Raw genomic sequence first — 25971 nt, forward strand, 5'->3', positions numbered from 1 at the left:
TATATGTTCAATGTTATAAGCCTAAATTTTCCTGAAGAGGGCTAAAAAAACCCAAACAAAACTAATCACTCAATGCCTTTACTGTGCTGTATTTTTTTAAAATCTCGATTTATTCTACCAGATCTATTCTTCATGCCTAAGGAAGCAGACCTGTATGAAGTGTGTTCCCGTGGCCTCTGGCTTGGGGGAGGCACCAGCCAGAGACCGGAGGGCAGTGCCAAGGTCAGCGTGTTCCTCCCTCCAACCTTCTGGGTCTGGGTGGTAAGAGGCCCCAGAAATGCCTTCTGTGACTTCACCAGTCCTGTGGTTCCCTGAAGGCTCCAGAGACCTCTGCAGATCACCCAGTCACCAAATGTTCTGCAGCTATACGTGAAAGTGTGTAAAAGTGTGCTCAAAGGATATAAAGATAATTTATTCCAGAGAGATACCAAGTGCGTTTTCATGTTTATTAATATAGGTTACATGATATTTTTAAAAAGAGTGAATATAAAAACTGAAATTATATTTTATAAGTACTGTGATGATAGGTGTTTTAATATATACAGACTAAACAATGACAGTAAATCTCTGATTTAGATAATATAGTAACTCAGTTAATAAAATCAGTACTAGCTTCTACTCACAATAGTTATATTATTCTTATGTAAATTATTCTGATATTTGGAAATACTTTGCTCTTTTATTTATTTATTTATTTATTTTTTGGTACCGGGGATCGAACTTGGGTCCTTGCGCTTGCAAGGCAGGCAGCAGAACCACTGAGCTAAATCCCCAGCCCTTTGCTCTTTTAAATAGATAAACGTTTGCCTTGCAACTTCCCCACTTTCTTGCTTTTATTTTTGGTTGTTTAAAATACCATCACTTTTTAATCAGGAAAAAAAAAGATTTCAACCTAATTTTCAAATTACTTTGCCAAACCTATGAAGATTTTCTATGTGTAATACTTAACTTAGGGTTAAAAAATGCTTTAAAAATCATTTCATTAACTTTAAAGGAAAGTGAAAAATACAGAATTTTCCTAGATTTCAATGACAAATCCATTTTCTTCTGTTATTTCTAATCAGCCTGACATAAATGAGTCTTAAAAGAAAACTTGAGTAACTTATTGAACAAAACATTTATAAATAAATACTGTCCAGTTGATGTAGACTGAAGGACTTATTTTTTAAAAATACACATCCTCTGTTGTTTTCATTTTAAGTAATAACCATTGGAAGCAGAAACCCAAAGGTTCAAAGCTCTTTAGTGGACAGATCTTGCTTATGTGAATACCCTGGGTGACATCTGGCTTGAAACACTGCTTCGTGTTTAGTACAATACATCGAGCGCTATCCCTGTATCGTCCCCTCTGCTCTGCCGAGGGCAGGGTTCAGTCCCATTCCACTCTGCAGGCCCTGAACCCATTGGGGACACCTGCAGGACAGGAATACGCCTTCCTCTCTGTTCCCAAGATAGGCAAAGAAGTCTCTCATGGCTGTTGCCTCCTGGACGTCACATTCTGTGTTGCCAGTTTCTAACAGACATGATCAGGTCACCACAAGCCATCACAGGGAGCCCAGATGATGGCGCCAGCTTGATGGCCTGGTCTCGCTGGTTCCCAGGAGGCTCAGCAGGACACCTCTGTCTTGGATCCGCTGTCTGGAGTCCTCATGTCCAGCTCTCAAGGTGGGTTGCTCTGAAAGGCAGTCTGCGGTCACTAGTGGGGTCCTGCTCGGTCTCAGTTCATGTATACAGTATGTAAAACATCACACTGCTGACCATAGCAAATGGGCTTTTCATTTGTTTTGACAATTTTCAAAATTGAAACTTTGATATGTTTAAAATGCGAAACACTAGAACTTTTTCTACACACAGATACTACCAAATTTCATCCTTCCATTAGTGAAACATTGCTGTCAAACAATTTCAAAATATATTTATTTGCAAAATAAGTGACATATATATGTATGCCATCATGTGTAAGTCATGGAATCTGTCACTGCTGTTGGACATCTTCAGATGTTCAGGGCTAAACTTCACCAACCTAGACTTTGCATATAAAGTCAGAGAATCAGAGATTTTTTTCTATAATTTCCAGGGGAAAAAAGAGAGGGTCTCAAAGTGCCTAATCTATACTGTGCTGCAGATAATACACGTGTGTGTATACACACACACACACACACATATATATGTCACCTGTATCTATATATAAAAAGTGACATTCAGTTATTGTAGCACTGGCAATCCTTCCCTGGAATACCACTGTTTTCCATTCCTATAATTTTTTCTGGTAATTAACCAATATTTGTGCTCTCCTAAGAAGTAGGCATGCAAATCATACATTTGTTATTTTAGATGATGAAGTAGTTTTGCCAGAGACAAACAGAATCCCTGTACTTTTCACTTTTTTAACCTTTCTTTTTAATGGACCAGCAGTCACTTTTCCTAAGTTAACAGCTTTTTGTAGATACTATTATTCATGTTAGTAGAGCTGGTATCCATCTTACTTGCCATCAACTGACCGCTGCTGTTGTAACTATTGGGATCTACATTTTCTTTGCAACACAAGATACTGTAGAGGTGCCGCTGGCACTCGGAGGAGGCATAATAGTAGATCAAGGGGTCGATGCAACAGCTCATGCTGCTGATGCAAACGCAGATGAGGTAAGCAAAGTAGGCGGCCTCGGTGGCAGGACTGTGGGACAGGAACAAGTAATGCGTAATCAGGAGGACATTCGTTGGCCCAAAGCAGATGAGGAAGATGCAGAAGACAGTTGCTGATAGGAACACAGCCCGAGACTTGTTGTGCTGACTGGCAACAGTGGAAGAGCTAAGACATCGGATGACAGACGCGTAGCAAATGGTGGAAATGACCAGGGGCACGAAAAAGAAGACTGCGGAGAAGGCCGAGAAGTAGTAGGAGTAAAAGCCCTCAAGCAGTGTTTCATTGAGAACATCGTGGCAAGTGGTGATGTTGAGCCCTGGGACCTGGGCGGTCTGCTCTCTGAGGAGAAGCGGCAGCACCCCAGCGATGGCCATCACCCAGATGGCCAGGCTGGTGAAGGAGGCCCTCCCCATGGTGCGCCAGGACAGGGCCTGGATGGGGTACACCACAGCCAGGAAGCGGTCCACGCTGATGGCCGTCATGAGCATGATGGAGGCATACATGTTACAGTAGAAGGCCGCGGTGATGAAGCGACACATCTCAGAGCCGAACTTCCAGTCGCTGCCAGAAAAGTAATAGCTGATCTTAAAGGGCAGCACGGACACAAAGAGCACATCCGCTGTGGCCAGATGTAACATATAGACCACGGCCGGCTTCTTGACCTTCATCTTCAGAACGAACACAGCGATGGCCAGGAGGTTCAGGGGGAGGCTGATAAGGACCACACAGGTGTAGACAGAGGGGACAAAGATGGTCAGCCAGGAGCTGGTCAGGTAGCTGGAAGCATCTTTTGAGATGAACACCGGGGGTGGCTTCTGGAGAGGTCTGCTCTTGTTGAAGGAGAGGCTTCTGATTTCCGTCAATGTGCTTTCGTTTCTCTCCTCTTCCTCCCCCATAGGGAACTGTTCAAATACATCATTGGAATTCCTGAGAAGGAATGACCGGGGATTCAAGGTGGGATTTGTTGCTTTGGACTCTGGAAAATTAAAATTTAAAAAAACATATGATTTAAAAAGGCAAAAGAGGGCCGGGGATTTAGCTCAGTGGTTTTGCCGCCTGCTGCGCAAGCGCAAGGACCCGAGTTCAATCCCCGGTACCAAAAAAAAAAAAAAAAAAAAAAAAAAGGCAAAAGAGACATGTAGAAGGTATATTTTTACTTCTGCTTGTTTCTCATTTTCTTCACAGGGGAATGGTTGGAGAAACCCAGATCACACATGGACAGACTGCAGAGAATAAGCTAACCCAGGACACTGTGAAATACTGTTTTGATACAAGCAGAAACTTTTAAACTTGCTCGTCCAAGGGACAAAAGTGAGCAATATACTTTCAGAGGTCTGCCCAGTGGATGACAGGAAAGGCTCAGTGACAACAGGAAGGAATAAACAAGGCTTTCTCTTTCCGTCCCACCCTGTCGGTGTACACAAACCACACCTCTCCACCAGGTGCCTCCACACACACGCTTCTGCCAGTTAATTTGTGCCATCCTGTGAAATCCATCCCTCCCCATAAGAAAATCCACACAGAAAGTGAAACAGAGCTCTTAAAGGCTCTTGAGCATGTGGCACCTTCAAGTAAGATCCAGGCCTCCCAATTCAATGAACCTTGTCTCTGTCAGTTTTCCTCTACCATCTTTAGTTTACATGTTTAGAGTACAAGTCCCAAGTCTACATATCTGAGTGTGAACCAGTGCCTCTGGTTACCTCCTGATAGAATCACAAGGTACCTATCATCTCAGTCTTCTTGCTGCCTGCTTTCTGAGCAGGATGGCACATGCTCTTGACCACTAACACCAGGCTGATGGCCTTGGCTTTGTTCTAGAATGCGCCCTGGCTTATCTCAAGGCACACGTCAGCCCAACCAGGCTCTGTGAAGCATCAATCAGATTCAAGATAAAGGTTCAGCTATACACTTCTTCCTTTTATTATCCACTTCCATCAAAAAGAAATCCATTTGAAATGTAAATCAGATAAAAAGCAACATTTAGCAGCAGGAATTCAATCATCTTTTCCTTCTAAGGAGTTCTGCTAAAATCCTGCCATTGAGGATAAGAGATGGGGACATAGAGTCTTTATTGGGTCTTGGAAAGATGAGTCAAGAAGAAAAGAAACTACTTAGAAAAAAGACGAGGTGTCTGATAAGGAGAATGCTCACAACAAAGGCTGGATATTCGGGTCTCAGAGTGCTGTCAGAGGATTTTAAAACTTGGCCGGGAGCTGGACAAGTATAATGGATTTTTGAACTTTTGGTTGTTTTTCAGGAGTAGAATCCTTCCTGCAAAGAACTTAAAACAGAGAGATGTATTGCTACAAAAGGAAAGGTTCTTCTCCCAGTACCTGACCAGCCATCCCTTAGATAAAAGTGACAAACTGGGTATACTGGCCGGACAGCTGTCCATCCACGCCCAGGAGGCATCTAGGTTCACAGGATGGAAGAAGGGGAGGGCTGTAGAGAGGAGGGGTGAATCCTGGAAAAAAGGATGACACTAGATTCTTGTTTTCGGTGGCTTTTGGCTTCAAAGTGGCAGAAGTCAGTCTGTGATATTGTGAAAAACATATTTGGTCATGTTCTTATTTTCTGGCATATAGGTCCTAAAATTCTTGGAATCTCTAGAGTGAAAAGAATTTCTTTTGTACGCTCATGAGCTAACTAGGGGTTAGTGGTCCCTCCATAGCTCCAGGATGGGAGCTGCTCACAGGAAAGACCAAGGAGAGATTAGAGAGAGAGGGTACGGGGCACCACACCCCTTCCCACATGTCTTGTCCTATGCACCTCTCCCATCCTGGTGTTCACAAGTATCTTTGTGATTCCCTTTAGACAACTGGGAAAGCATAAGTAAAGTGTTTCCCTGATTCTGTGAGGTGCTGTAGCAAAACAGACTCAGAGGAGAAAGCCCTGGAGGCCTGTAGTACACAGCCGGTTGGTCGGAATTTCTGGAGGGCCAGACTGAAGTGGAAAATGGTCTCATAGAACGGAACCCTTTGCCTGTGCAATCTGATTCTACCTCAAGCAGACAGTGTCAGGATTGAGTTAATTTTGAGGATACTTAGCTGGTGTCTGCTGGAGAACTGATTGCATGGGGTATAGGACAATTCCTCCACATAGCAGGTGTCAGTGTTGTGTAGGAGAGGAGAGAAGTTTTCCCTTTATCAGAATAGTGCCATAAAAGTTGACTAAAACTCAGACAGAAAAAGAACAGCCTATATGACCCAAAGAATGAGAAGACAAAGTTCTGTGAGCCACTCTAACAAATTAATTGAGTTTAAGGAGGAGGCCATGGGAACCCTCAATATGTAGCCAGCTGGTCAGAAGCTCCTACTCATTGGAAAGTTAGGAGACCAGAAGCCAGATGTTGTGGCACACACCTGTAATCCTAGCACTTGGGAGGTTGAGGCAGGAGGATTGCTGTGAGTTTGAGGGCAGCCTGGAATATAGAATGAGACCCTGTCTCAAAAAGAAACACAACACCACACACACACACACACACACACACACACACTCACTCACACACACAAAGTTTGAAGACCAGAAAAGAAAAAGCCAGAGATAGGAAGCCCTAAATCCCAGTGTAAATTCTGCCTTAGAGTTTGGCTTACCCTTAAACCATGCCTGTACAGATCAGAGGCAAAGAACCTCTACTAAGGAGAAAAGAACTGGGGTGATATTAGAGCTTTGCTCAAGAGAGCTTGCAGTTTGGGTCTAGCCAAATTAACTGACTACTAAGGCAGCTAATACTCCCTGAAGGAATATAACAAGACCCAGAGTCTTTGTAGCGCAACAATGTCCAGGGTACAATCCAAAACCATTCAGTATAAGGAAAATTGGAAGGTTTTACCAGATCTAACCACCTTTTAAATGAAAATGTTGAACTCTGGACCCCCCCTCAACTCACACCATATACAAAACTCAACTCAAAATGACCCAGAACTATTTTAGAAAGGACTAGAAGAGAACACAGCAGAAAAGCTCAATGACATTGTTCTGGGAATGAGTTTTTAGCTATGACCCTAAAAGCACAGACAACAAGAGCAGAAATAGACCAATGGGATCGCATTAAGCTAAAGCTTCTACATAGCCAAAACAACTATCAACAGCAAAGAAGACAATCTACAGAACGGAAAGGAAATATTAAAAAATCATATTCCTGATATCTAATATCCAAATCTAATACCCAAAACACATAAGGGTCTCAAGTCACTCAACAGTAAGGGAACAACCCAATTTCAGAATGAGAAAAGGAACTAAACAGACATTTCTCCAAAGATAGCGTATACAGACAGGGCCAACAGGTATATGAAAAAATATTTAGCATCACTAGTCATCAAGGAAGTGCAAAGTAAAACCACAATGAGACTGCCTCGCAAGCGCAAGGACCCGAGTTTGATTCCCTGGTACCAAAAACAAAAAAGACACAATGAGAGACTTCACATGTACTTTAGACCTGTCATGAGTAAATGAGGATAACGGGCATAGGCAAGGATGTGAACCAAAGGAAACAAGTGAATAACTCTACACTACTGGTAGGTGTTAGGGTAAACTGAGGTGCAACCAAGACCACTGAGTCAGACGAAGTTAAAGCAACAAGCAGAGTTTCTTTTATCCAAGGTGCAGGTGGGCCAAGAATGCAAAGATCCTTGGCCCCCAGGGCAGGCAAGAGGAGGTTCTTATAAGGTGGTTTAGGGAGGGGGAGGGAGGTCATGGGGGAAGAGTGGAAATTTCTGAAACTTGAGGGGAAGGTTGAGACTAGGGGAGGGGGAAGTTGAGAGGGGATGGGGAGGTTGAGACTTGGGGAGGGAGAGGTCTGCTGGGAAACAGGATGTCTTTTGTGGCTGCTGGGCATCTGGGCTTGCAGGTGTTTCTGGGTGTGCTGGGTACATGTTTTTTATTCTTCTGAAGCTGTGTTTTGGCTTTCTGTTACTGTACATTTTTTTGTAGGTGTGAAGAGCTCAGTGAACAGCTGCTATGAGATGTTTTTTTGTTCTGCCTGGGTAGGGTGGGGTGGGGGGCAGACAGGAATGTAAATTAGCACAGCCATTTGGAAAACAGTATGAGGTTTCTCAAAAAATTAAAAAATAGAACTACCATGATTCAGCAATGCTACTACTGGGGATGTATCCAAAGAAAATGAAGTCAGTGTGTCCAAGAGACATTTGCACATTCATGTTCATGCCCATGTTGCAAACCCATTATTCACAGCAGAAGAGACACAGAGTCAGCCTCGTGTTCACCAACAGAAGAATGGATAAAGACAGTGTGATGCACCTAATCAGGAGCATACTAACAGGCCTTTAAGGAGACTGTGTCATTTGCTACCACATGGATGAAGCTGGAGGACACTGTGTTAAGTGAAATAAACTAGGCACAAAAAGACAAATACTGCCTGATCTGACTCAGGATGTGGGATCTAAAAAGGTTAAACTCATAGAGCAGAGGAGGATGGTGCTTCCCAGGGGCCCAGGGATGGGGTGGGGGATCAGATGGGGTTGAGGAGTCAGTGAGCAAAGGTACAAAATTTTAAGCAGGGCACGGTGGCTTGTGCCTGTAATTCCAAACTCTGGGAGGCTGAGGCAGGAAGATCACAAATTCAAGCCCAGCCTGGGCAACTTAGTGACTTAGCTAGATCCTGTCTCAAAATAAAAAAAAATTTTAAAAGGTTTGGGTTGGGGATGTAGCAAAAAAAAGTTACACAATTTCAGTTAGGAAGAACAAGTTCAAGAAGTCTATTGTACAGCACAGTGACTGTAGTTACTAACAATGAATTGTACACAGGAAAATTACTAAAAGAATAGATTTTAATTGTCCTCACTCCCCCAAATTGATAAGTATGTCATGTGATGCTTATAGTAATTAGCTTGATTTAGTCATTCTACAATGTGTACATTTTTCAAAATATCATGTGGTATACAATATATAACTTTTTGACAAGGAAAAAAAGAATCAGTAAAGTGTGACTCATTCTTAAGTAAAAAAAAAGACAATCAACAAGAACTCAATCTTGAGTTAATTCAAATGTTGAAATTGGCAGGTAAAGATTTTAAAGGATGTATTGCAACTACGCTCAATTAGGTAAAGGAAAATACTCCACTGAAATGCATGAACAAATAGCAACTAACTTGTTAGTAATGAACTAACAAGTGGAAATTCTGTAAGTAGAATATAAAATACAGTATGTTAATATCAATTTCCAGAATGAAGCATAAAACTAGAGTCGCTCCAACTCAGATAGGAGCCTGGCGTCTCAGCAATGAGATGTCGAGGTGCAGAGTCCCCAGCAAGGTCTGGGTCAATCAACAGTTTTTCTGAGCGTGAGGGGGAAGCCTGGGGAGATCAGTCACAGGAAAAGACTAGCTGTTGCCAAGAAGGAGGCCGTGGCACAGGTGTGTTTAGACTGCTCCCTAAGGATGCAACTGTTTCTGGTAATTCTGAATCTCCAGGATAGTGTCCTGCCCAGGGCTGGTGCTCCTTACATTACTCACACGTTTGCATTCTAACACTGATTCTGCCAGGAGTCACTATACCTCTCTGAACTGAGCTAAGAATCATTAAAGTGGGATTCTAGTGCCTATCTGGGCTACTTTATACCTGTTAAAATGGCTGCTATGTTTGCAGCTGGAGCAACCCACGTGAGACAGACACCTATGCATTTGAAAACTAAAAATCGAGCGGGGTAACTCAGTGTGAAGGCCCTGGTTAAAAAAAAACAATCTAGGCTCTTGTAGGCTCCTCTTTCTTTCTGTTTAGCAACTGCTCAGTTTTTCCGTATGGTAAGGGACATGAGCAGGCTGCAAAGGGTCATGCCTGCTGCCTAGGGTTCAGAGCTGTAAATCATCAGAGTGCAAATTTAGTCTTCTCCAGAAGCATCTTTTTTTTCCTTGTGTGATGTGTGGACTTTACTCTGCATTCACCTTCACCCAATCACACGCAGGGTGACACTGGGCAGCCTCTGTGGAATGTGGAACACCCTCAAGGATCTGACAGAAAAGAACCCCTGGATTCTGCACTTGAATACCACAGAGATACAGGTCTGTGCAAATACTGACCCAGCGGGGCTCTAAAGCAATGTGACTCAGCTCTGCTGTGTCATGAGCCTGGCCAGATGGAGGACTCTGTGATGTACAGAGGGGAGAGAAGTGCTCATGAACACGTACACACACACACATACACACACACACACACACACACACAAAGCAAGACCATACCTGGAAAACTGATGTGATTTGAAAGCTACTGAATACTCTTAACTAAGCTTCTTCAATACTATTACTTGCTGTGAAAATAAAACTGCCAGTCTTTACTCTGTATTTAGTCCTTGTTTTTAGTATTTGTTTTCAAAAATGTCTTTCCTGACTAGTCCTTTCTGACTAAAACTACTGTGCTTTTGATAGAAACATTATACTTGAGAAAGCATGCAATTTTTATAAACTAGGAGCCAAGAATGCATAATCCCTTGCTTAAATATCACTGCTGAAGGCACTCCTTTTTCTTGCACTACAGGTTTGATTAAAAAAAAAATGTATATTTTTATATTGATGTGAACCAGCATCAAAGAAACATCCACACTAAGTTAGGTGACTAGGTATTTCCAACTAGCTCAAGTCCCTCAGGCTGAAACTGTCTTAGTCCTAGCCCGGCTCAGAGATCAAGGAGAAAGTGCTTGTCACTTTGTCAAAAGTTCTTGTAATTCATCTGTGCTTTTGTTGTTGGGCTATAGTTTCAGAAAAAGCAGCACAGTCTTTAAATCAGTCATCATACTTCTTGCTAAATTTCACTGAACCTAGGTTTCCTAAATGCCTCTGGGGCAGTTTTGTTATTGAATACAGCATAATCATGAACAGATTGACTGTGGACTCTGACTCTGGAGACTTAAAATGAATGAGTCAGGCAGTGCCTTTTCTGACTCTGATCTGGCCTGGAAGCAGAGGGGTGATGAGGTGCTCAGTGTCCCACTCGATCCTGGGATTTATGCTATGGCAACTTCCCACGGAGCTAGCCATGGCTGTGACTCAGAGTGGTGCCCCATGGGGCTCATGATTTGGGGGAATTAACCAAGTCAGCCAGATCTGGTATGTAGGAAAGTCTTTAAGATAGATATTTCAGTTTCCTTGACAAATAACAATAAAGTGGGGGGGGGGATGTGGAAGGTTAGTGATGGCAAACCTTTTATAGACTGAATGCCTGAACTGCAACCCAAACCCCACTTATTTATTTATTTTTGGTACCAGGGATCATACTCAGAACCTTGCACTTGCGAGGCAGGCAGCGGAACCACTGAGCTAAATCCCCAGCCCCCCATTTATTTATTCCAAAGTGCCAACACTGCAATTAAACTTGAATAGCGAGGTGTTATTTTTAAAACAAATTTAAAAAACTCATACATTAACATCTTTGTTTTAAAAGAAAAACTAACAATGTTTTTGCTGTGAATTTGACACCATTGTGCTAGGCTCTGGATCAGATCTCCAGCACCACACACACACACACACACACACACACACACACACACACAGAAACTGTGGGTGAGTGAAAGAGTTATAGATTAAAAGTGTCTTGGGAGACAGCAATCAGAGTAGTGAACTTTCTTTGATTCTGATTTGAACAAACCAACAGTTAACAGCCATTTATAAGACAGGAAAACCTGGACATACAGTGAATATTAGGTGATGTTAAGGAACTGTTTATTCTTTAAGGTGTTCTAATGGTATTGTACTTATATGTCTCTATGGATATATACTGATTAGTTAAGTATAAAACGTTATGGTGTCTGAGATTTGCTTTTAAAATTTCCATTTAGGGGAAGAGGAAAATGGGGGTGCAGGTAAGATAAGACTGGTCATATATAAATAATGCTGAAGTCAGTTGATGGGCAAAGGGGAAGGAGGATATACTTTTCATCTTGACATATGTTTATTATGTTCCATAATAAAAATTTTTAAAAACCAAAACAAGTATTTTATGCTCTTTACTTTCTAGTGGAAGTTAAGGGTAAGGGTTTTGGTTTTGTCATAATTCTGAAGGGGAAAATATTCTTGAATGTTTATATGAATACTCTTTTACATTTAGAGTTCATTTGATATTAACTCTGCAAAGGCCTATATGGAATATGGAGAAACTAGTGTACGAAAATAAAAGGAGAGGATAAGTAACTGATTCAACATTACACAGTTAGTAAAGAAAGGATCCAGGACTTGAACCTCAATCTGCCTAGATCCAAAACTTTGACTGACTACACCAAACCATTGTCTCTTTAAAAATTTGTGGTTCATAATCAACTCCTAAAACAGTACCATTTTTTCTCTAATCATTCCACCAACCATGTATTTGCCCATCCCGTTAGCCATACCAGGCAGTGTGTGGACACATGGATGTGTAACTTCAGGTGACCACACACATGAGTGTTGCTTGGGGTCCTACAGACCTTGGCTACATGCCAATCACATGCCAGCAACTCAGCTCTTCTGCTGAAAGATGTATTAGGGAGACATTCAAAGATAGGAACAATGAAAAATCTTTAAAGTATTGTTCTAAGATGATGCAGAAACACGACCATCAAGTGAATAAAAATGTCCTGTAGATAAAGCAGGATTAAAGGTAGAATACAGTGAACTCACCGAAGGGCCAGGAAAGGGCTGTGACCTGGAGCCAGCCTCTCCTCCCAGCCTAGGGCCAGGAGCCAGCTCCTTGGGACCTATAAGGCCAAAAGCCTGGGAGGAAGCTGGGAGCAGAGAGGTGACAGGAAGGAACTGTGGCTGTACAAGGCCACAGCAGGCAGAAAAGAAGTGTGGGGGCCTCTACCAGGAGTGCCTGCCACAGGGTCAGGATGCCTCCCTTGGAATCCTCCTCCTCCCTGGCTTTCCTCACCCTTCCAGGTCTCTTCTCCCCTCAGGTTATCACTCCGGGGATCTCTGGCCAGGAAAGGCTGCTCTCCACCCTCCAACACACAGCAAGATAAAGCAAAAGCAAATTCAGTCAGGGATGTCACTGAGCACAGATCCCTCATTAGCCCCACTTGTGTCTTCTTCCAACTCTACCCAAGTCCTGCACTTTGTAAACCTGAATTCAAATAAATTAGAACCTCTGTATGATAGAAGCATCATAAAAGGCCCTTTAATGAAAGTAGACATCTTCTCACAAAGCTAATAAGACCTTTTATTCTGCCAAAGGATAATTTATTATACGTGCTGCACTGTTTTAAATTATGGTAGATACTTAGTGAAACGGGACTTAAAGAAGAACAAGTTCTTCCCAGCCTTGGGTGGTGTCCCAGCCCCCTTTTGGATCACTCAAGGCTATTGATAATCAGCACATGGTAAATGCTGCCTTTGTAAGACAAACCCAGGGAGATATCAGGCACAAACTACAAAAGTTAGAGGGTTTTGTCAATATGAATGCAACCCAGCTTATAGAGGTGGCCACCAAAGTGTAAACTGACCAAGACTGGGAGGCAAGATGAAAGGCTAACTGAAGGCTCAAAAAAAAAGAAAGAAAAAAACAGATCTGATGGCAACAATGCTCACAAAGAAAGACAAAGATCAAAAAGGGGAAGGAAATGACAGAGATGATGAAAATTCCAAAGTAGGAACCACTTGCTAAAGGCTATCTATCACCCACCCCCAGAAAAACCAATGCTTACTTCATTAGACTGACAAGAACTAAAGATTCCAGTACAATGAGAGTAGGAAGCCAACTGATAGACTTTAAGGTAGATAGAGGAGCCAAGCACTCAATGATGATGCAACCTATTAGGCCATTATCCAAAAAAACCCCCAAATATGACTATTATAAGAGCCACTGGGGTACCAGAGAAGAGACTATTCTGCCACCCTAAAAGATGTGATATAGGGGGTGAAAAGTCCACATGGACTGGCACATGAGATTCTCAGTGTGTAAACTGAAGACAACCCACTGGGGCTAGCTGTAAATCAAACACGGGTAATAATAGATCTAAAGCCAGGAGCAACTACAGTTCAAATTCACCAATACTTCCTCCCCCGGGAAGCCATACAAGGCATTCAAGGACATTTAAAGTGGTTCATAAAACATAAAATCTTGGCTAGATGCCAGTCATCCTGGAACACCCCACTCTTGCCAGTACATAAGCCAAGGACAAATAAATACAGACCAGGACAGGCCAAATCTGTACACACTAATGGGACTTATTCGACCAAGAGTTGTCTGCCTTACCTGCTTGGATTTAAAGGATGACTTTTTCTGTTTGCATCTTGCTGCTGTAGGCCAGCTCACCTTTGCATTTTAATGGGAGGATTCTGTTACAGGCACAAAGAAAACAGCGAACCTGGACTAGTCTTCCTCAATAGTTCAAAATCTCTCCTACCGTCTTTGGAGGGGCACTAGCTACCAACTTCAAAGCTTTCATCACACCAGGAAACAACTGCACCCTGCTGCAGTATGTAGTTGACCTCCTTCATTTGCTTTGGAAGGCTATATAATAAGGTATCCAAGAAAAAGACACAAATTTGCCAACAACAGGTCAAATATTTAGGCTTCATAGTGACTCAGGGAGAATGCCAAGTAAACACAGAACAAAAACAGGCTGTCTGTGCCCTCCCAGGCCCAACCACCCAGCACCAAATAAGTTTCTGGGAACAATGGGATTCTGCCATATCTAGATCCCAAATTTTTCACTTATGGCTAAGCCTCTATATAAAGCCACAAGGGGGGAAAAAGGAGCCCCTCCTCAGGAAAGCTAACCAAGAGAGAAAATTTAAACAAATCAAAGAAGCTTTGACCCAGGCCCCAGCCATAGGATTGCCAAATATAATCAAGCCTTTCTAAACAAAAAAGAATGGCCATAAGAGTTTTAACCCAGGTCTAGAGATCCTGGCATCACCTGATGACATTCTTGTCAAAACAATTAGACTCTGTGGCCCTAGGATGACCTCCACAATTCAGGGCACTAGCTGCCACTGCCCTGCTGGCCCAGGAAGCTGACAAGCTAACCTTGGGACAACAACTGACCATTCAAATACCACACTCAGTCATAACCTTGATGGACCAGAGAGGGCACCAACAGACTGGACCATTAGAAACCACAGGAAACCAAAAAGCAGACAGAGAAGTGAGGCAGGCTGCTATGGCATCACTCCCTCCCCGCAAAAAAGAGGGGCCCTAGCCATGATCCTCATCCTGGAGCCTCCTCTCCCAGAGACCCCGAGCTACTCCTCAGATAAAAGAGCCTGGTTTGCCAGAGAAAGTAGAGAATATGTAAAGGGGGAGTGATGGAAGTTTGCTGATGGGTGGCTAGCCATCCCCAAAATGTTGAGCCTGGGTTCATAAGACAATTCCATCAGGAGTCTCATACGGGAAAGTCAGGTCCAGAGATGTTACTGGGCCAACATTTCTATGTGCATGGCTTGCTGCCATTGGTCGAGCTGTTTTTGTAAGCAATGCTTAACCTGTTCCCCAAACAACCCAAGACAATGGCCCACCTGGCCCCCAAGTATCCAAGAAACAGGAGCTTCCCCATGTGAAAACTTGCTTATGGACTTTACTAAATTGCGTTGAGCCAGTGTCTATCAATATATATTGGTGCTTGTCTGTACCTTCTCAGGATGGGTTGAGACCTACCCCACCCAAACAGAAAAGGCACGAGAGGTGACCAAGGTGCTGTTAAAAGACATCATCCCAAGATTTGGACTACCCTGACAGTGTCAGAAAGTGGACCAGCATTCATAGCTGAGATAGTCCAGGAGCTCACACCGATATTAAAGATAAAACGAAAGCTTCACACACCTTACTGAACACAGAGCTCAGGAAAGGTGGAACATATAAACTGGACAATCAAACAACTGCTAAAAAATATTTTCAGAAACCCATTTGAGATGGGATAAAGTCCTGCCCATGGTCCTCCTCTGAGTCTGGTGCACCGCCACCAAATAAACTGGGTATTCTCATGTGATTTTGTCCAGCCAGCAACACCCAATCATAAATTAAGGGTGATCTTTGTAAACTAGGGAAAATTGACCTTGAAAAGACAAATACAGGCTTTGAGAGTAGTCCTACAAGATATTGATAGCTGGGTAGAAGAAAAAATGTCCATAACTATAACGGCCCAATACACTCCTTCAAGCCCACAGACTTTGTTTGGGTCAAAAAATAAAATAAAATCCAACAATTCTGGGGCCCATATGGGAATAGGATGGGCCTCATACTGTAATCCTGTCCACCCTCACTGCTGTTAAAGTTGGAGGAACTGTGTCTTAGAGCTACCACAGTTGGCTAAAGCAAACAGCTCAAGCCAAGTGGACCAGCCAGCATGATTCAGACCGTTCAAACCAGCTGATCCTGCAATGAGATTGGGCTGTCACCAGAAAAAACACTCCTACTCTAGTCACCCTGGAAGCTGACTCGTCTACACACAGCAGAAGCCTGAGGAAACAGCAGCCCTCCTCTGGTTACTCCAGAAGCTGACCAGTCCATGCATGGCCAAGCTTGTGGATCAACATAGAATCACAATAACAACATAAATTTCTTATCATCTTTTTTATAATTCTCCCTTGTCTATTACCCCTACTTGTGAAAAACATTCAGTTGGCCATTGAGACTCTGATAGACAGACACACCACCACTCAACTGATGGGCTTAACCAAGTACCAAACTCTGCTCAATAGGTTATACTGAGCACCCAATTGTGATGAAAAAATTGATAATAATGATGATAAGATGATGCTCTCTATTAAAACTTGTTATAGAAAGCATCAAAGTGGGGAATGAAGCAGGATTTAAAGAAGAATAAGTTCTTCCCAGCCTTGGGGAGTTCCCTCCAACCTTGGATCATCCCCCTCTCCCTATAGCTTAACTCCTTGTTCTGGTACAGATAAAATCAACAACTATGTCCGGTAAACAAAGTTTATGACACTCTGCACTTATACAATTTATAAGGCTCTGTCTTCTTTTTTTTTTTTGGTACCAAGAATCAAACTCAGGACGTTTGTGCTTGCCAGGCATTCACAGTGTCACTGAGCTAAATCTCAAGCCCAAGGCTCTGTCTTCTCACCAGGCTAAATTACAAAGTTACCTTTGTCCTGTTCTGTTAAACTCACTTGCTACATTACTAGAAAGACCACTCCTCTCCCATCAAATGTATAAAAGCTTTTCTTTGTTCATGGCTCTTCCTTTGGACAGGAGTCTGTTAAGCCAGTGTTTCCCTAAAACCTGAAATAAAGTCCTTCTGATTCCCATTCGTCTCTCCTGTCTCTTGGAATTCTCCCAACAGGGAGGCTGAGGCAGGAGGGTCACTGAGTTTAAGCCCAGCACGAACTACATAGTGAGTTCCAGGACTACCTTGTCAAAAAAAGAAAAAAAAAGAATAAGGGTCTATTAACAGCTTCCTTATCATCTGTTAGCCAAAGTGAAAGCAGAACAGCAGTCCTTGTGGGAAGATTTACCAGATGACTGTCTTCTCTGTCCTGGTCTGGTGCATTTGGCTGATGGGGTGCAGACTCTGCTCTCCTCAGGTCCTAGAGAGCACAGTGGGGGACTTCAGGGGATCAAGGTGGCTCCCTCTCTACAAGAGTGGGAGAGAAAGCTTCCATTTAGGAAAGACTGACCTGTGGTCAAGTTACAATTCCACCTCTTATGACACTTGTGACTTACCAATTCTGGGTTTCAGTGTCCTCACCTGTAAGGGGATGACATCTACCCAAAAAGCAGGTGTGAGCAGTAAGGAAGGGAATCTACGTAATGTGTCCAGGCAGCTGCCAGCTGTGACAAGCGCTCCATATAGGGTAGCAGGTTCTAATTAAATGGGACTGTATGAGGGACATGGAGTTCATTCTGGGCAGAGGGAGTGACACGGGTACAGAAACCAGAGAAAGCAAACTCCTTAGGGGAGAAGTAGAAGGCGGAGCTGAGGAAAAACAGGGGAGGTGTGATGGGGTGCTGGAAAGAGGCCAGGGACCCTTTGCTCCTTGGCCCCTTGTTCCTTGCTAAGGAGCTGGGCTTGACCCTGGGGGCAGGAGGGCCCTGTGTGGGATCCCTCACCCAGTGGGCTCCACCACAGTCACCACCAACTCTTCTTGAGCCCTCTCATCCTCTAGGTCCCTATAAAATCTATACTCATCACCTGTTGCTCTTGAACACTGGCCCTCTTTAATGAATATTAAGTCATCTCACTTAAATTTCTGGGTCAAAGGAATGCAATTTAATTAATGAATGCGCTTGCTAGTTCCTCAATAAATGTATGCAGAGTGAACACCTGTTCCAGATGCCATGGGGAATAAGTAGAAGTTTATAATCTTGGCTGGTGAGGGGAGATACCCACAAAATGACAAGGCAGGAAGTCTGAAAGTGCTTCAGAAAAGCACAGGTCAGGGTCAGAGCCAAGCAAGGCCACGTGAGGGCTGGGAATGCAGTGGTGACAGAGGGACCATCCCAGCACCCGCACACCCGGATATACTGTTCCGAACTGCCAGTGCAGGGCGATCAGAGAAAGCAGACCTGCTTTCTTTGATTAGTGATTTAAAACTCTCTAAAGACAAGGCTCTACTTATTGCCTGCCAGTCATGTGGGCGGGCCATTCTCATGGCCCCTTCCCGCATTTTGCATGCTGTGGTCCCTGGGCCTTAGTTTCAGAACTAGCAAAGGTGATGAACCCCTCCACCTTATGGGGCCTTTTGAGAGGGTGAAATGAGACCATCCATGTGGTAATCACTCCAGCCCAGGGCTTGACACAGAATACTGCACTTAACACACACTCCCTTTTCTCCCTCCCAAAGTGGCTTCTGAATACAGTGTGGACAAATAAGCCAGTGTTTGGTCAGTTGCCTTTCTGTCCGTCTTAGCATGCACCAGCCCTTCCGTGAAGAAGGAAAAAGCGGGGCAGAAAACAACAGCTTTTACATTAACTTCACTTCCTACAGGGAGCCCAATAGCTCCCTGGGGTTACTGTGAGCAAGGGTGGCTATGTGACCGTGGCATCTGTGTACACCCCTCCTTCGCCTCACTACCAAATCTTAGACAAAAATTCATATTCTTAAGCACTGTCCCCCAAATGAAACTGAGCAGTCACACAATGCCACATGAACTCATGTACCACCACAACTTTTCTGTTCTCCACATACCCTCCAGACAGCACTGGCGGCAATGGGTTGTTAATGCTGCTGGACTCGGAGCCCTGAGCTTCCCAAAACCAAAAGCATCTCCTCGAACTCACCCTGAACAAAGAGGCCGAGCAATGAACGAGCTATGTCTTTGTCACCTCTTAATCTGGATGTGTGGGAGTAAAACAGAGCACACATTTTTTCACTGATAAGAAGAAAATCTGCAGAAAAAAATGGCTAAAAGTTACTAAAGTAATCTTGTTATTAAAAAATTTTAAAATACATTTTTCTCCCTTTCTAATTAAAAACTCCATCTGCTCGCTTTCGAGGAAGGTGAATGGATAATATTTGACCAAACAGATGGGCCAACGCTGTTTACTTAGCAGCCAGATACTCAAAAACACACTATCGGCCAGACTCCTCTCACTGGAAGAAAGACTTCGCTAAGAAGGGCAGACCAGTCTCCCGGATAGCCTGAGGGAGCCTGGCCCCGGGGAGGGGTCTCCTTCCAAGGCCCCAGGAGTGGGTTCCTGTGAACTAACAAAGCGGGACCCTCTCCAGCACCCGGTGGAGACACTGTTACCACCGCGCATCCCGCGCCCAGCCCCTCCAGGGAACCAGACCGCGCTAGGGTCTGCGGGTCCCCTGTAAAATGTACAAGAACAAGAAAACCCAACAAAGCACAGCTTAGCGGAAGCGGCCCTGTACCCCATGGGGGGCAGACCTGGCTGTTTGCTGGTGGAGCAACGTGAGACCCCTTCTTTCGGGGGACGGCCCTGCGCGACGCGGGTCACATGAGCCCCGAAGCCCACCCACCCAGCCGCCGGGGCAGGCGGGCGCCGAGTCCAAGGGGCACCGCGCGGCCCGCGAGGGTGCTCGGTGGCTCGGCCAGAACCCTGCGTGGCTTCTGGGGCCACCGAGGTGGGGCCACCTCCAGGCCACCCGGACCCCACGGCCCCTCGTGCCCTTCTGTCCCCGACCTCACCTGGCTCGCGGGCCTGGGCGCTCGCCGGCAGCGCGTAGCACAGGCTGAGGCCGGCGGCGAGGAACAACAGGCGCCGCGCCCCCATGGTCCCCGCGCGGCGCGGGGTTCCGCTCGCCGGGCCGGCCTGCTCGGCGCCGCAGGCAGGAGGAGGCTGCCGGGAGTCCCGCGGGCGGCGTCAGTGTGGCCGCGGGTTGCTCGAAGGGCGGGGACACGGCGGGGGCGCGGACAAGGCGGGGGCGCAATGGGGACTCCCGGGGCGCGCAGGTCGTGCGCCCCCCCGCGGCCGCCGCCGCCACCACGCATGTGCGCCCCGCGCCCTGGGCGACCCGGCGCTTTGTCCCCGAGCTGCGCCCAGGCTGTCTGTGCCCACGGCGCCCATCCCGTCCGGGATGCGCCCGGGCCCCAGCGGGACCTCGAGCCTCCTACCGCGCTCGGTTGGGAAGCTCGGTGTCAGTTCCCACGATGTAGAGAAAATGGATTTAAAAGTGTGTGCAATGGCGACGGGGCTGTCCGAATGTTTGGACAGAGTTCTTGGCATTTAAACCCCGTTTCTCTTTATTTCTCTAAGTTAGAGGATTCATAGTAGGGACTCCCAGCCGCCACCCGCGGGAGTCCCGCGCGCCCCCAACTCCTATCGCCCGGGTCGGCCCGAGCTGTCACTGCGCTGACCCGGGGTGAGACCCTGAAGGCGACGCGCCCGGGGAGCTTTGGAAGCTATAAGTCTGGCTGAAGTCGAGCCTCCAGGAGGGGACACTGAGCAGCGCTAAGAGGTTCCCAGGGGACTTCGCGGCTCAGGCTCTGTGGATGGAAGCGTTGCTTTGCTTTGCTTGGAGTTTCTGGGGAGCGTGGCTCTTGGACCCCAACAGAAATGGGACCTTCTGATCGGCTGTTTATAGGAAAGTTCAGCCACAAACTCCGAGCCTTTCACGCGGGGCGCTGATGGACCAGGCTGTTCTGCAGGCCATGGCGAAGGCTGCCCCGACAGTCACTGGGCAGGCTTCTAACTAAGGCTTTGGAAAAGAGAATTTTGCATAAAGAGTATAATTCCCCAACTAGAGTCTCGGCTCTTCCACCAGTGGAAAAAGCATCACTTTGCCAGGAGAGAAAACACCTCCTTCTCTGCATTCCCCCATCACCTTCATAGCTGAGTGCCTTGCTATTCACAGAAGTTGCTCAATAACTTACGAAACTACTCAGCTACATAATGCTATTTAAGATCTTTCCCAGTTCAGTTCTCTTAGGAAAAGATATCCACGAGTATGTGCGAACCGTTAAAATTATTTCTGCACACACTATTAACTTATAACTTATTTTTCTTTTCTTTATTTTTGGTACCGGGGATCGAACTTGGGACCTTGTGCTTGCAAGGCAGGCGCTGGAACCACTGAGCTAAATCCCCAGTCCATAACTTATTTTTCATTACTCCTAAAATGCCATTGATTTATCATTGTTAGCCAGATGTAGTGGTGCACGCCTGTAATCCTAGCTATTTGGGAGGCTGAGGCAGGAGGACTGCAAATTGGAGGCCAGCCTGAGCAAGTTAGCCAGACCTGTCTCAAAATGAAATCAAACAGGCTGGGGCTTGTAGCTCAGCACCCAGTGCTTGCCTAACATTCCTGAGGGTGTGGGTTTGACTCCCATACTGCAGAAAGATCCATCCTTTTAACTTGAGCAAGAAAAAAAAAACGTTTCCATAAAACTGGGACATACCAGTGATTGTAACAAACACTCCAATTTCAGCATTGTTTACTCACAGAGGACATCTTAGAATCAAAATAAAGTTTGAAATATGAAAGTATATGAAAATATATAACAAACATTTCTGACAGTTTAAAGATATAAAATGAAAAGTACAGTTTTCCCTCTTTGAGTCTCTGGGAGTGATTCCCCAGTGATCACCCTATCTACAATGTTCTCTGTGCCCCCTCCCATGTCCCTTGCAGTGTTGCCACACTGGGAGTTGGCCTGTCCTTTGTGTTTCATGCTTGGTGCCTCCTTTGCATCACTATGTTTGTGCTTTGGGGCCATTATTAAGTAAAATAGGGGTCACTTGAACGCAGATGGGGGTACTGGGGATACAAAGGATACAGGGACAGTTGGCATGATGTCTGAGGTGGCTACTAAATGAGAAGGTGTGTAGTGTATGTAGTGTGGATACCCTGGACAAGGGGATAATTCACAAACACTGGACAGGATGGACTGAGGTTTCATCACCCTACCAGAATGGTGTTAAAACTTGTTTATATTTCTAGAATTTTGCATTTAATGTTTTTGAACACGGATTGGCTGCTGGTAAATGAATCCCCAGTAAGTGACACTGTGAATAAAGGAGGACAGATCTCTTGTCTCACGTCTTTGGAAGGTGGCTGATACATGGGGCTTAGTTATTAGAACAAAGAGGTACATGAAATGGTTAAATTATATGTGCATATTGCTGAACGTATCCTTCAGAGTGGGGCTGAAACACAGCAAACAAGGGGATTGTGGAGCAGAATGAGGCATTTCTTCCTCACTTTAGTATTTGCTAAAGATGTGAGTGGCTAACAGCAGCCACTAAAAGCTGAATGTGCTTTAAAAACAATGGTTTTAACTTTTAGCATGCACAAGTGTGGATTCCTGGAAGAGCTGTCCCAGACCTATTGTATTAGGTTCTACATATTTGACAAACATCCCAGGTGATAGGGAGATAGGAAGATTCCCAGTCTGAAGTTTTGAGAAACAGTATTTGAAGACAGTGGTGCTCAAACAGTAGTGTGGATCAGAGCCTTCCACGGGACTTGCTAACCCATAGTTGCAGGCCCCATCTCAGCCTCTGGTTCTGTGGGTCTGGGCATGGCCTGAGGATTTACATTTCCACAAGTTCCTAGATGCCGCTGACACTGCTGTGGGGTGAGAGGAACATATTTTGCTGAAAGAGAGCTGGGAAAAGAACTGAACAAGTTTCCATACAGTTGGCCCTCAGTATTCAAAGGGAATTAGGTCCAGGACCTTCAAGAATAAATACCAAAAACTGAGGATGCTTCGTGCTCCTCTTATAAAATTGCATAGTACTTAAATATAACCTGCACACATCCTGTACTATGGTTTTTTTTTTTTTTTTTTGAGACAGTTTCACTGTGTTGTTCAGGCTGGCCTTGAACTCACAGCCGTCCTCCTGCCTCAGCCTCTCAAGTGTTGGGAATACAGGTGTGCACCACCATTCCAGGCTCCTTCAGGATATTTTAAATCTTCTCTCAATTACATAAACCTAATACAATGTAAACACTATATAAAAGGCTTTTATACTGTATTTTTTAGGGAATAATGACAAGAAAGTCAATTTTTTTTTTCTTAATATTTTCCACCTTCTGTTGACTGGAGAACATGGAAGCCTTGAATATGGGCGGATGACTGTAGTTCATCACTTCCTTTGTCACACTATTTCAAGCATAGAAAAGCACAGCACCTAATGAAACACTCACAGGCCTCCCACCCAGGGTTAACACATATATGCACTATATGCATGCTACTATTTAAGCCTTTTTTTGTACTCTTTTCTGATTTCACTCTCATCCCTGACCAGAAGAGTAATTTTCTCATCCATATTTGTACTTCTAGTACATTTGTGTTTCCGAAAATATTATTGCTCTGTATGCTTTAAATATTTATAATACCTCTTAGGAATTCTGCAACTTGCATTTTTCTAGACTCCCTTGTTTCATGTTGGTTGTATGTATATATTACATTTTATTCTTCTAAATCTATTTTTTTTATTTTGGCAGTACTACTGATTGAACTTAGGGAGTACTGAGCTACATCACCAGTCCTTCTTTTATTTTTTAAATTTTGAGATAAGCTCTTGCTAAGTTGCCCAGGCTGGCCTTGATTTGTGATCTTCTTGTCTCAGCCTCCCAAGTAGCTGGAATTACAAGCATGTGCCATCATGACCAATTAAAACTTTTTTTTTTTTTGGTACTGGGAGGGGATCGAACTCGGGACCTTGGCCTTGCCTGGCAGGTGCCGGAACCACTGAGCTAAATCCCTGGCCCACAGTTAAAACTATTTTATCTGTAGTTTTGTTCCAAGTTTTATTCCTAATATAGCTAATTTTTATTTTTTCCTGGAGTAATCAGACCAGAGTTTGGAAGTCACTATTTTTCAATGCTCACCTTTTTTGTTTTGTTGCTTACGTTATTTTCAATGTCGTTAGTTTTCAGAGAGTTTTAAATTTTTTCTTTCTTTCTTTTTATTTTTTTAAGTTATTGAGTCAACTGCTCAGTTTGTTAATCTTCATCCTTTTTCCCTAAAGGACCACTTCAGCTACTTTTTGCAAGTTTTAGTATGTACATCTGTGCAGTTTAGATCTAAAAAATATTTTGTTAATTTCATTAAGTATTCAACCCATAAATTACCGGGAGTTTTGACTGGATCTTTAGATTGACTTCTAATTTTGTGTTATGGTCTGCTGGTGATGTTCTCTTAATTTCTGTTTAGTCCTCAGAGTTTAAAAAGTCCCTATACTGTTTGCATACTTGTGGAAAATGTATCAGTCCCTTTACTGCTTTTGTTTCATGTCACCCATGACAAGCCCTTTGTCATCTTTAGAGCAAATGTGCCTAGGTTGCCAAGAGTAGAAAATCTCCCTAACAAGAGATGATTATCATGTTGAAAATTTTCTTAACCCGAGTTGATAAACATGTTCCTCAGAAATGAAATCTCAATTTTTCAGCAGCATTCATTTTGGAAGTACTTTGTATTAGCTCTTGGTTTTCATTTTGTCTGTTTTAACTTGCCTGGCACCAAATAGTATGAGCTATTGGCATACCACCCTCCCATTTATGGTATTTGGTAGTGTTTTAGAACAAACAGGGCATCGAGATGGTGAAAGTTTTAATCCCAAGATAATATGAAAGCCTCCTTTTATTGGTTCATCTAATGGTTATTAGATGATCTGCCAGCTTCAGGTATTCTGGCTCCCCTACCTCTATTCAAAGCTGTCCAAAAACAACAGTACTGTATATTCTAACAACTTGCCTGGTAATTTACTTCCTTGTATTCAAAGTAGGTGTGAGTTGTTCCAAATTCTGTGTAGAGAGCTCCACATTTGTTTTCCAAGAAAACAACAGATTGTAATCAAGTAAGGAGCAGAAGTCCTGTTTCTGTCTTTTTTGTTGTTGTTGTTGTTTTTATAAACCTATAGTGGCACTTTGGGCTTAGAAATAGTTAATTCTCTAATGGATCAATACTTACCCCATGGAGAGAATGGTAGCTGATTCTGATGGCTTAGAGTGCTAAGCAAAGGTAAATTCAGCATCTGTTAAAAGCAAAACAAAACAAAAAACCCTTCTTCATTCTAGTTAGAGTAAATTCTATATCTTTTAGTTCTCCTTACTGATTTTCCTTCTGTTTTATGTTCTAGGGAGTTCAGGACCAAGGCAACCTATTAAATCAGTATGAGCTATTTTGTTTGGAAATTGAAAGGATTTTTCACTGGTTGTCTTAAATATTAAAGATCTGGGTTAGTCAGTTTTCCATCACTGTGACAAAATATCTGGGAAAATCACCTAAAATGAGGAAAGATTAATTTTTGGCTCACAGTTCCAGTCCATGGTCCACTGGGTTCATTTCTTTGGGCCTAAGGAGAGACAGAAACTTTATGGCAGGTGGGGCATGTGGAAGAAGAAACTGTTCACCTCATGTTGGCAAGGAAGCAAAGAGAGAGAGAGAGAGAGAAGCAGCTGGGGACAACATATAATCCCTAAGGACATGCTCCCTGACTCACTCCCTTCAACTAGGTCCCACCTCCCACTAGCCCATTCCACTATGAACTCATCAGCAGATTATTCATTTATAGGGTCAGTGCCCTCATGGTCCAATTACTTCTCTAGACCCCACTTCTGAACATTGCCACATTGGGGCTCCAGCCTTCAATAGATGAGTCTTTGGGGCTCACTTCATATTAAAACTGTAACAAGCCCTATTCACACAAGGGCCATCCTATAAGCAGTACTGACTCCCGAGGGGCAGTGGATGGTGGGCCTGGCTCGTTTTCACTCCCCTGCTAGAACCTGTCTGTGCTTGCCGCTTACGAGGCACTGCAGGCTCTGAACATACAGAGACTGAAACACGCCACCTGTCCTCTGGGCTTAGAGGACTCCATTTGAACCTGTTATCAAGTCCTGATTTCAGTAACAGAGGCAAAAGCGTTTTCACAAAGCTTGCCCGAGTCTCACCAGAGTTTTCACCATTTAGAGTCCTGTGGTTTGCCTGTCGAGATGTTTGAGGAATACCACAAGTCACTACTTAAC

The 25971-nt window shown here is 44.1% G+C and overlaps 1 protein-coding gene across 3 annotated transcripts; it reads right to left on the minus strand.

Moving 5' to 3' along the window:
• Positions 1-432: 432 nt before the first annotated feature.
• Positions 433-19876, minus strand: F2r (coagulation factor II thrombin receptor). 3 transcript variants are annotated; one of them, XM_087201218.1, is made up of 3 exons: positions 19685-19876; positions 17047-17165; positions 433-3620 (listed from the first exon to the last, which is right to left on the minus strand). In XM_087201218.1, the coding sequence occupies exon 3, from the start codon at positions 3538-3540 to the stop codon at positions 2425-2427; it is 1116 nt and encodes a 371-aa protein (XP_087057344.1). In that variant the 5' UTR covers positions 3541-3620; positions 17047-17165; positions 19685-19876; the 3' UTR covers positions 433-2424. The 3 variants fall into 3 exon arrangements, with proteins under 3 accessions (XP_087057344.1, XP_004870226.1, XP_021104220.1); XM_004870169.3 differs by lacking the exon at positions 17047-17165 and having other exon boundaries at positions 19685-19865; XM_021248561.2 differs by lacking the exons at positions 17047-17165; positions 19685-19876 and adding an exon at positions 18813-18912.
• Positions 19877-25971: the final 6095 nt, after the last annotated feature.

This window comes from Heterocephalus glaber, unplaced genomic scaffold (genome assembly GCF_053883595.1).
Source record: "Heterocephalus glaber isolate CG9 unplaced genomic scaffold, H.glaber_assembly_v1.0 deba00001757, whole genome shotgun sequence".
Taxonomy (NCBI): domain Eukaryota; kingdom Metazoa; phylum Chordata; class Mammalia; order Rodentia; family Bathyergidae; genus Heterocephalus; species Heterocephalus glaber.

Coding starts and splice junctions, on each gene's coding strand:
- F2r (XM_004870169.3), bottom strand. CDS start 19,769: ATGGGGGCGCGGCGCCTGTTGTTCCTCGCCGCCGGCCTCAGCCTGTGC. Junction 3,621..19,684: donor CGCCCAGGCCCGCGAGCCAG/GTGAGGTCGGGG, acceptor TTAATTTTCCAG/AGTCCAAAGCAACAAATCCC.